General features: G+C 35.9%; 1 protein-coding gene across 3 annotated transcripts in view; it reads left to right on the forward strand.

Moving 5' to 3' along the window:
- Positions 1 to 9,112, forward strand: part of LOC106870788 (homer protein homolog 2) — a 127,812-nt gene extending 118,700 nt beyond the window's left edge. For all 3 annotated transcript variants that reach the window (XM_014916989.2, XM_014916988.2, XM_014916990.2), the window contains exons 5-9: positions 3,060 to 3,190; positions 3,995 to 4,151; positions 5,614 to 5,736; positions 6,208 to 6,288; positions 6,979 to 9,112. In XM_014916989.2, coding sequence (XP_014772475.1) covers positions 3,060 to 3,190; positions 3,995 to 4,151; positions 5,614 to 5,736; positions 6,208 to 6,288; positions 6,979 to 7,176 — 690 coding nt within the window. In that variant the 3' untranslated portion in view covers positions 7,177 to 9,112. The remainder of the gene's footprint in view (positions 1 to 3,059; positions 3,191 to 3,994; positions 4,152 to 5,613; positions 5,737 to 6,207; positions 6,289 to 6,978) is intronic.
- Positions 9,113 to 12,128: the final 3,016 nt, after the last annotated feature.

The raw sequence follows: 12,128 nt of genomic DNA on the forward strand, positions 1-12,128 counted from the left end.
GCTGGACAGTAAGAATATCAATAAATTTCACATTCCACTTATTCATCAATTCCATTCTGCATGGGAGACTGGGGTTGGGTGTGTGTGTGTGTGTGTGTGTGTATGGGTGGCGATGGTGGGGGGGGGCAGATGTGAAGACTGTGAGAAAGAGTAGGAGCTCTATGTATGCTTGTGTATATGTGTGTGAGAGAGAGAGAGATGGGGGAGGAGATAGAGAAGGTTTTATTACTACCTGTTACTAATATTGAATATATATCACCAAAATATATTGTATAGAGGGACAAATACATAACAACAAATAAACCACACTTTGCACCATCATTACACTGAGCTTTGATACTGGTTTTCAAAGACAAATATATCTTATCAACATCTTTTGTAAGAGTATACACACATACACACACTCGTGTGTATGTGTGTGTCTGTATAAATATGTGCGATTGTTTGGTTAAAAAGCTGGCTTCCTGACTATGTGGTCTTGGGTTCTGACCCATTGTGCGGCACCTTGGGCAAATGTCTTCTACAATAGCCCTCAGGCCGTCTACAGTCTTGTGATTGGATCTGGTTGGCAGAAACTGAAAGAAACCCACTGTGTGTGTGTGTGTATACACAGTAGTACCTCAGTTTTCAAACAATTCTGATCACAAATAAATCATGCTTTATATATATATATATGTATATGTATATATATATATATATATATATATATATATATATATATATATATATATAATTATGTGTATTTCTTCTATCTTAATGAATAAAAATTCTTCTGATAGAATAAATGGGTTAATAGAAACCAATGTAGCAAAGAACACAAAATAACTGTGGTTTAGTTCCTGTTTTTAAGGCAGGAACTCCTTGAAATTTTGGGTATTTGAGTATATTTAAGAATTTAAGGATTGGAGAAAACGCATGTTATAATTGCATACTTTATTCCTACATATGTTTTAAAGGATTACAACCTGTGTGATCCATAGGGATCTTTGATATTAAAATTGTAAACTTCTCATCAGGGAAAGCATGGGAATCATCTTAAACGTAAGACATTATGACCGATTATCTATATATATATATATATAAATCACAATTTATTCGTGATCAGAGGCGTTTGTAAACCAAGGTTCTACTGTGTGTATATATATATATATATATATATATATACACACACGCATACACTCATGCACACAGATACTCATGAGTGTGCTTGTACTCTTGTCTAGACATGATGTGGGGTCTTTAAATGTGGATGACTGACGTACAAGGAAGGTTGTGCATTTCCAGTCCTCGTTGAAAAACCTTGTTTCTTTCATTGTTTCTCTCTGTATATTTGTCTCTAGTTAGCTTTTTAATACTTCAAGAATGAAATATGTTAATACTAACTTGACTATTGTTTTTTCATGCATTTGGTGCTCCTGAGTAATTATTTACAGTGTCTATTTGGGTGTTTTACAATTTTAAGTTGTTAGGGTCGTTAACATTGTAATGAGCTGAAGGTAAATTCAGTCTCATAGCCATAAAGTAATTAAGTAATTAACTGTCATTATAAAAATCTGCTCAGGTTTGTCATATCTGACTTTAGGTATTAGACACCTTGTAATTTAGCAGATGAAGTGGACAACTAATGTGTTTTTGTTAATGAAACTGCACGTAGTATGACGTAAAGAGGAAAGATAATCTATTGATATTAGATCACTTTTACTGTCCTCACAATAAACTAATTAACAGGTAATAAACTGATTAGTTATTATATTTCGTTGGTGATTTACAACCAGAATCTTCCCTCCTCATTTCTTATCATAGCATCATCATCATCATCATCATAATTTTCTTTACTCTTCCACACAGGCATGGATTGGATGCGTCTTTTGAGGTTGTGTTTGATGCTTGGATACATTTCCTGTTACCATACCTTTTAGTTGTATGTTACAACATGTAGAGATACGGTGTATTCAGTACAAAAATAAAATACACAGCATCATCATCATCATCATCATCATATGTCTGTTTTCCATACTGGCATGGGTTGGACGGTTTGACAGGTGCTGGAGAGCTGCACCAGGCTCCAGCTGTCTGTTTTGGCTTGGTTTCTATGGCTGGATGCCCTCCTTACAAAGTTTTATAATGTCCAAGGAGCATTTTTCTTCTCTTTTTAAAACGCACCAAAAGAAACAAGTTTTAGAATGAAACAACCCAGTGAGGTTTTGGATGAGGAAATCTCTACATTGTTGCTTGACATTTTAAAAATAGCAGCCAGTTCTCTCTCAGATCACACCTTACCATACCAAAAATAAAAGGGAAGGAAGCAAAGAATAATGTCGTTTTAGATAAAATAAAACAGGATAGCTGTGGATGGAACCACTTTAATCACATATTTATTCAATCAAAACTAACTGATGCTTAGCAACAACATTGACAACAGCAACAATTTTAGAAAGAAGATATCCAAAGATATATTCTTATCAAAGTTTTCCTGTAGACCTAGGTTAAATATGGATTTTCAAATTCAGATATTCTCAAAGATGGATTCTATTGAAGTTATCTTCACACTTCTAAATCCTCATCATTTCATGTCCACTTTCCCATGCTTGGATGGGTTGGATGGTTCAACAAGACCCAACAGGTCTGAGGATTATACTTTGTTCCAGTGTCTCAGAGAAGTGTATAGCTTAGTAAGAGGAGGAGGGGCAGCTCCAACCCCCAACGAAGACTTTTATTTATGCAAGACCTCAGAGACTAGTAACAGGAAGAGAGAGAAGGGAGGAAGAAACCTATGAGTCTTGAGATAGGAGATCTAATCTGTGTGTTTGCAACTTCTCAAAAGCTGCAGATGGAAGGCCTTTGGTCATAGGATTACACAATGACATGGTGGCTAAGCAACAACAACAACACACACACACATGCACTTATAAATGTGAGACCTATGCAAGAACTTATTTACAGATCTTAAACAAGACTCGAGTGAATCTCTTTGTAAATAACATCTCATTATTTAAGTTAAATCATAAGTGTCAAATAGAAAAATCTCATTGCTCATTTACCATTTCTTCTTATTCCAGATCAGTACAAGTAATCTACAAGACCAGCGACGGGGATCTCTCTCCAGTTCTGCTACTAGTCTTCCTGGAAATGTCACCGAAGCCCATTTGAAATATGAAAATGATAGGTTAAAGTTGGCATTAGCCCAAAGGTAAGTTTTGTATGGAAGTTGTTATCATTAAGCATGCATGTAAGGTGGTAAGCAGGTAGAGTCGTTAGCATACCGGGCAAAATAGCAAAATGTTTTGTGTCGTTTTCATCCATGGCATTTCATCTGTCATGTTCTGAGTTCAAAGTTCGCTGAGGTTGACTTTGACTTTCGTCCTTTGGAGGTCAATAAGTTAAGTACCAGTTATGCACTGGGGTCAATGGAATTGACTTAACCATTCCCCTGAACTAGCTGGCCTTGTACCAAAATTTGAAACTATACATGCGTGTTTCACACACACACACGTTGACTTTCTGTTCACTGATAGTCCAGAACCTCTTATAATCTGCACTAATTCAGATGTCTGTATCGCTTCACCATCTATCTGCCATCTCGTCTCTGCTGTTTCTCAGTGCTCTCTCTCTCTAAGTAGCTAAGGTGCACTGAATTTACACTGATGGCTAGGCTCTGAAAGAAACACACGAAAAGATTAAAATATTGTTGGAGCCAGATTAAAATATTGATTGATCAGATTTGTTTTGATCATGTGGGTAATATTCTGGTGAATCGCCACATCAAATATAATGATCTGATTGCTGAATATTCCCACTACACATGTTAGCTGAAACTTTTTACTTGTAGAATATAGATAAAAATGAAGAAAATTTGCAGAACTGTTTGGTATTAGTACTCTTTGTCTCTCTGCTGCTTGTCTTATTTTGTCTGTCTGTCTGTCTTATCTTGTTTTATTTTGTCTGTTTTGGAAAATGGTTAGTATTTCAGATGTTTACTGTTTCTTTATTTTAGTTCAACAAACACCAAAAAATGGGAAATTGAGCTGCAGACATTGAAAGCCAACAACCAAAGATTGACGACAGCCCTTCAAGAGAGCACAGCAAATGTTGAAGAATGGAAAAAACAACTAGCAGCTTACAAAGAGGAAAATGCCCGACTCAAAAAACGGGTACGGAGAAAATATTTGGTTTATTCAGAGAATCTTCCAGACTAATTAACTCTATCTAATTATCTCAAATGAACCTTTACAAGATTCCCACCTAATGGCTGTGTGGTTAAGAGGCCTGCTTTCCAATGGTTCAGTCCCACTGTGGTGCACCTTGGGCAAGTATCTTCTACTATGGCCCTGGGCCAACCAAAGCCTTGTAAATGGATTTTGGGTGACAGAAACTGAAAGAAGACCATCGTGTGTGTGTGTTTGTTTGTTTGTCCTTGTCTTGGCATTGCATTATAATTTTTGTATATCTAGAACTACATCATCATTTCAAAATTGCTAGTCTTGTGTCTACATTAGAAAATTCTTCTTCTTCCTGCAAACTAGTAGAATCATTAGCACATTTGGGAAAGCACTGAGCACTGGGGTCGTTAGTCCCACCCCCACCAAAATTTCAGGCCTTGTGCTGTTAGTAGAAATTATTATTATTATTATTATTATTATTATTACTACAAGTAGTAGCAGCAGCAGCAGCAGTATTCATCATCATCATCATCATCGTTTAACGTCCGCTTTCCATGCTAGCATGGGTTGGACGATTTGACTGAGGACTGGTGAAACCGGATGGCAACACCAGGCTCCAATCTAAATTTGGCAGAGTTTCTACAGCTGGATGCCCTTCCTAACGCCAACCACTTCATTTTGAGTTCATGCTTCATATTCTGGTTTGAATTCCTACTGAGGTTAGCTTTGCCTTTCAACCTTTCAGGGTTGATAAAATAAAGGTCCAGTCAAGTCCTAAGGCTGCTGGCCTTGTACCAAAATTAGAAAGAATTATTATAATTAAAGTGGCAAACTGGCAGCATGTTTGCCTCTCCGACAAAATGCTTAGTGGCATTTTGTCCGATTCATTATGTCCTGAGATCAAATTCTGCTGAGGTCAGCTTTGCCTTTCATCTTTTCAGTGTTGATAAAATAAGGATCAGTTAAGCACTGAAACCAATGCAATCAACTGGGCCCCTCCCCCAGCAGTTCAGGCCTTGTGTCTATATTAGAAAGAATTAGAAGCCAGAAAGCTGGCAGAATCTTTATAGTACCAGACAAAATGTTTGACAGTATTTCTGCCAGCTTTTTGAGTTCAAATACTATCAAAGTTGACTTTTCCGTTCATCAATGAAATAAATGCCATTTGAGCACTGGGGTCAAGATACTCAACTAACCCCTTCCCAATAAAAAAATTCCTGGCTTTGTGCCCAAATCTGAAGGAATTATTGTTTTCTTGGCAATATTGTATATTTATTTGCTATCATGGTTGGTTGGAATTAATCTTGTTTATATCTACGTCTCAAAAAATATTCTTTCAAAACATTTAAATTGTCTTAACATTTATATCTTTTTTTTTTCTTTTCTTTCTTCATTCATCTAATTAGTTTTTTGTTTTCTTTCTTTTTTTTTCAAATTTTCTTTTCTTTGAAAGGTTCAAGAATTAGAATCTTTACCAATGTCTTCAGAACAAAGTAATAATTTAGTAAAAGCAGAACTGTCACAAGTAACTTCCCGTTTAAACCAGGTGCAATTAGATTCTTCAAACAAGATGCAGGTAAAATGGCTACATTCTATATTGTGTGTGTGTGTGTGTGCATCTCTTTGCATGGACAGTACTTCAGAGGAGACTTTGTACATGTCTCCCAGTTACACAACAACATATGAAGATGTGAAATAAAGGACTTTACTTGAAAAACAAGTAAAGGGCTGGTGACAATATATCGCCCCAAGAAGTCTTGTCCAACCCTTACCAGTGGATGCAAAAATGGTGATGTTAATGTTGATTAGTAGTTATCAACTACAGCTCCCAGGGCTGCATGTAGCCTTCAAGCATCCTTATGGCTGCCCCCGACAGTCTTCTCTCTATAAATATAATAAATTTTCCTTTAATTGATTTGTGTTTTACTTTTTTTGGTATGGCCCTCTAAAAAGGTCCAGGTTTTGGATCTGGCCCAGATATTAAAAAGGTTGAGCACCAATGATGTTGATGATGTGTCTAATGAGTTTCTTTTTCATTGTTTCACAGGAAATTGAACATCTTCATCGACGTATTAAAGAATTATCAAATGCAGAAGCTGAAAATGCTATTCTCCAGGCTAAAATACAGGTAAAATAATTAAATACAAATCTAAACAAATTCTTGTGACTTCTTTTGTGTCGATAAAGAAGGCAAGTATGCATAACTAAAATGGTTCAGGCTAACCAGGCAACCAGCTGTGTGGTCAAAAGTTGTTTACCAACTTTTGTGTTTGAGTCTTAGACCAAGAGACTTAACTCTCTAATGAACCAATCTGTCTAGAAATAGGTCCCATGGAGTAGGGACAGCAAGTTGCTGTAAACTGTGACAAAGGTCATCTGTGAAACCCTGAGATTTTGTCCAGAATGAGGGTTGCTTCTGACTCTTTTAACACCACAGAAACTAGGGATAAACAAGGAGTTCCGTCAAACACTTGAACGGACAATAACTTATCAGTGCTATTCATATTATGATGATGGCAAAACTAAACCCCCATACTTTGTATGTATATATATATATATATATATATATATACACACACACACACACACACACACACACAAGATAGCTTCTTTCAGTTTCCATCTACCTAATCCACTTGCAAGGTTTTTGTCGGCCTGAGGCTATAGCAGAAGACACTTGCCCAAGTTGCCACACAGTGGGACTGAACCCGGAACCATGTGACTGGGAAGCAAGCTTCCTACCACACAGCCACACCTGTAAATTGACCTGTAAATATCTTTGTGTCATTAAAACCTTTCCATTTGTTTTCTTTTGCAGAAAATAGATTCTGATAAAGAGAAAGCTACAGTGAAGGCCGAAAATCTACAGCGATTGTTGAATGAAGCGAAATCCACTTATGAACTCGAGAATAACGAAGTACTTGAATTGCACAACCAGCTTAGCAAACAGCTGAAAGAATCACTGGAACTGCAGGAACTTATTGTTGCTACTGTGAAGAGAGAATCTCAAAGTTAACAACACACTATCTCCGAAAGGATTGTGACCGAGATTGTTTGTTTTGACACTGCTTTGAATATCTGTGCAATAGCCGTGCGTTTTGTTGGCTGTGAATGACACATTGATATCAGCTATCAATAACGGCTATGTTCACAGGATAAGTGTTGACTAAACTATAGTGAACAATATAAAGCAGGTGTTTACCTGATGGAGTAATTAAAGGTATTGATCTGAGTAAAAGTTGACTCAGACAACAATAACAGTAACAACAACAAAATTATTTTTTAATATGAGAATAGCATAAATTGTAAAAAAAAAAAGAAAATCAAAAATAACATTGCTTAAAAGAAAAGGAATTTTCAACAATTAGAAGAATGTATGATTTTTTGAAGACAGATAAAACATTTCTACATTTTTTATACTTAATTATGGGTCAAAAGAGTGCTCAAAATTAATTTTTTCTTTTTTAAATATGTGTGTGAATGTGTTATGTATAATATTGAATGCTATATGACTGGTTGTGTGTTTAATGCTACACAGGAAAAACCTAACAAAAACATGGCGATAGAAAAGTAATTGATTGTGTGTGTGTGTGTGTGTGTGTGTGTGTGTGTGTGTGTGTGTGTGTGCTTCAATGCTATGAATATGCTGCATGTAATCATATGAAGGACATGTATTACTAGAGACAGGAGGGTATGTGCACTCAAAGAATGGACAGCAGTACTGTCCATGTGTGTGAGAAAGAAAGAGAAAGGGAAAGAAAAAAGTGAATTTACATGTTGCATATGTTGTAACTAAGAACTAGAACAACTTGAAGAAGAAGAAAAAAAGTGTTTGATCTGCCTTCTCTCCTTTTGTCATGTTTTGGTTTTATTTTTGCTTTCCTTTGTACCAAAACAAATTCTTCTTTCAAAGAAAGAAGAAACGAATATAGAAGTGTGTGTGTGTGTGTGTGTGTGTGTGTGTGTGTGTGTGTGTGGCTTGATGAATGCTTGTATTTACCAGCAAATGTAAAAGTACTCAATACATATAAAATAGACTGTATATTTTATTACTTCTTACATTTACAATGCCTGCAACGATTCAAGAAGCTTCAGCTTCAAATAATAACGATAATAATGATAATAATAATAGCAACACATACACATACACACACACACACAGTGATGGCGCCATGATAAAATATATATCCAATACACTCTGTAAAGTGGTTGGTGACAAAAGGGACATGCAGCCATAGAAGCCACACCACACATGAAATATGAATAGCAAGTCATGGTCCTCCACACCATCTCGGAAGGCAGTGACTCTGAATAGGAGCTGACTCAGAATGTGACAACCCGTCCAACCCATGCCAGCATGGAAAGCAGGCATAAAACGATGACTATGATGATTACATGTAGACTTTAGCTATAGCATAGGGGTTTTCAATCCAAAATTGAACCTTGGTTTTAATATTTTTGGCTCATAAAAGTATTTGACGACAATTGATTACGCATGTGATTTGTGTGAAATGTTACTCATTTAAGCTGAAACTTCCAGAATTTTATTTTTCTCTATTTCATTGTATTGAATTCTTTTTTTTTTTGTTTTTTGCTGGATTGTTTACATCATTGTGTATTTCCTTTCTGTATCTGTGTGTATGTGTGTGCATATACAAGCGTTGTTTGTGTGTGTATAGGTAGATTGATAGGTGGATCAAATTTGCTGTGGTAAAGTTATACAGATACACACACTCTCACGTATATCTATATGTACACACACACACACACATAGGGCAATTATAGATACAGTTAAACAGTTAAAAGAATAGAAATAAGGGTCACTACAATACAATTTTCAATTCCATTTTACATAGATATTGTTAACAATTGATATTTTGACATCACAAATGCCATATTCATTGCTCATAAGACAAATACAAAAAAATAAAGGACAGTTCAGTATAACAAGACATTTGATGTAATTCCACTGTCTAGCCATGTATCTTCCTTCTCCGTAGGCTTTCAGGACATAAAAATGTTCAAACAAGCTTTCATTCAGAAATTCTTCCCAAAGCAAATGACATATCTATACATAATGTCTGTTATGAAAATTTCTCGCTTCGTGTCTTTCTTATAAATGTCTCTAGGGTATAGCTCTCCTCTCTCACACCAACACATTATGTTAAGAACAGTATATGTTTCTCTCTTCTTCCTCCTTGTTTCTCTCTCTCTCTCTCAGATTTGGTTGTGATGCCAACAATTTGTAACCCCCCCCTTTTTTTTTTATCACCTCCCTCTCTCTTTATCAATATATCAGTATACCTAATTGTTGGACCAGTGATTTATTTGTAATTGATAAGTTTATATGGAGCATCTTAAAAGTGCTGCTAAACATATATTACTTTGCTTGGAAATAGGTGAGGGTTGGCAACAGGAAGAACATCCAGCTGTAGAAAATCTCCCTCAACAAATTGTCTGATCCATGCAAGCATGAAAAAGTCCATGAGCATTAATCAATGATATATGTGTGTGTGTGTGTGATCTTTCTATTTATCTATGTATCCTGATTTGTGTGTATGTATGTGTATGTATGTATATATATATATATATATATATACATACCAAGAACTTTCTTTTTATTATTCTACTATATATATATATATATATATATATATATATATATATATATCCTTTTGTTATTTACACCACCTGTCCTCGTCTGTTGTTGTTTTTTCGTATATTCTCCCATATATATATATATATATATATGTATATATATACATAGAGAAAAGTGGCAAGCCGGCAGAGTCATTAGCACGCTGGACGAAATGCTTAGCGGTATTTTTCCCATTGCTATGTTCTGAGTTCAAATTCCACCAAAGTTGACTTTGCCTTTCATCCTTTTGAGGTCGATGAAATAAGTACCAGTTACGCACTGGGGTCGATGAAATTGACTATCCCTCTCCCCCAATTTCAGGCCTTGTGCCTATAGAAGAAAAGTATATATATGTTGAGAGAGAGAGAGAGAGAATGACACATGTATGTGTGTATATAAATAACATCATCTTCGTCCCGTATACATGCCACTGGTATTTTGGAATTAAGATGGTATTCGCTTTTGGCTGCATGGTATTCTTGGGCATTATCATGCTTTCATCTGGTGAAACTTGAACTTGGAAAATATCTTGGAAGCTACAGTTCTATATTTAAGAGAAGAGGAATTATGTACATTATTTACAATTGACGGATATTTGTCCTCATCTTGTTTGTTGTTAACACAACTTTTCGGCTGATATATCCTCCAGCCTTCATCTGGTGTTTTGGGGGAAATTTCAAACCTGGGTTCTCATTCTTAAGGTATTTTTCGATGTTATTATTATTATTATTAAGGTCACTGCCTGGAATTGAACTAACCCCAAGATTCCAAGTCCAATTCCAGGCAGTGACCTGAATAATAATAATAATAATAATAACAACAACATAAAAAAATAGCTTAGGAATGAGAACCCAGGTTCAAAATTTCCTCAAGACACCTGATGAAGGCTGGAGGGTATATCAGCTGAAACGTTGTGTTAACAACAAACAAGATGAGGACAAATATCCATCAATGTAAATAATCTTTGAAGCTGTCTTTAACTACACACATACATATAAGTGTTTATCTCTCTATCTGTGTGTGTAGATAGGTACATAGATAGATATGTTGGTTAGTTGGGTGATGTTTGCATGTGAAATGAGTATGAAAGGAGGCGGGATAAAAATTCAAATTATACCATTTACATATGAAATACAGACAACTACAATTGCTTTATCTGAAGTTGAATGAGTTAAGAGCTTGTTTCATGTGTGAAGTTGTTGTGAGAGCTTCACTGTAACATTGTGTGTGTGTCTGTCAATGCTAGTATAAAATATTTCAGTTTCTGTCTAATCATTGCATGTGGTGAAATAACACCAGTGTTGTTTGCTTTCCATGTTTCTATTGCCTCCCCCCCTTTTTGTTCCTTGACCACTGTCTCTACAGTAGCAGAAAATGTTGGATTTTCTTTACCAATTTCCACTCTTCTTACATTATTATTAGGTCAATAAATTAAGGATCAGTTGAACACTTGGATGATATAGTCAACTAGTTCCCTCCCACAAAATTTCAGGCCTTGTGCCTTTAGTAGGATTATTATTATTATTATTATTATTAAGAGTTATGAGTTAAAAGAAGCATAAAAACTTGAAACAAAACGCCATGCAGTACCTTGTCATGGCTCTTTAAATCCTGGGCTTGTCAAATACTAGAATCAGTTTAATCAACAATACTTTCACCCAAATTGAGTTCTTTTTTTCATTAAAATTGTATCCACAACATCTACACATGTAGTATGTGGACCCATCGTCAATGTTGTATCCTGGAGTTATTGGCTGTTTCTGGTCTTACAACAAACACCTTCGTCCAGGCAACCTGACCTGCATCCAAACAGTATTGTACTGACCCAAATGATTACCTCTTTTCAGACAGAGCCCTTTAGATCAGTGATTCTCAACCATTTTTTTTTATCTATGGGTCCCTTTCATTACTACTTTAGCCTGGTGGACCCCCAAAGCTATTTGATGTTTAAAAACCAGTTTTGTAGACTCTTCTTATTTTGTTTTTCACACATTAACTTTTGTAAGTTGAACTCTTGAAAAACATTAAAGAAACCCAGATGTTTTTCATGGACCCTTAAAATACTACTGTGGATCCCCAATTTACTATTTTGCTTGTGTGGACCCCCACCCACCCCAAAGTTTATATGGACCCCCTCCCCCAAGTGTCTATGGAATTTGGTTGGGAACCACTATGCTTTTTCAGCAGTCTTTGTTGTTTTCGATGTCTCTTTTTCTGCTCATTCTTGTCATGCTCAGGGTTCCACAGGCCTTACTCAGGGTACAACCTACAAACCCTCAACTTGCCACTTTCCACTCACAAACACCTCATTCTCCACCCATTCTTGTGGC

Source organism: Octopus bimaculoides, chromosome 15 (genome assembly GCF_001194135.2).
Source record: "Octopus bimaculoides isolate UCB-OBI-ISO-001 chromosome 15, ASM119413v2, whole genome shotgun sequence".
Classification (NCBI taxonomy): domain Eukaryota; kingdom Metazoa; phylum Mollusca; class Cephalopoda; order Octopoda; family Octopodidae; genus Octopus; species Octopus bimaculoides.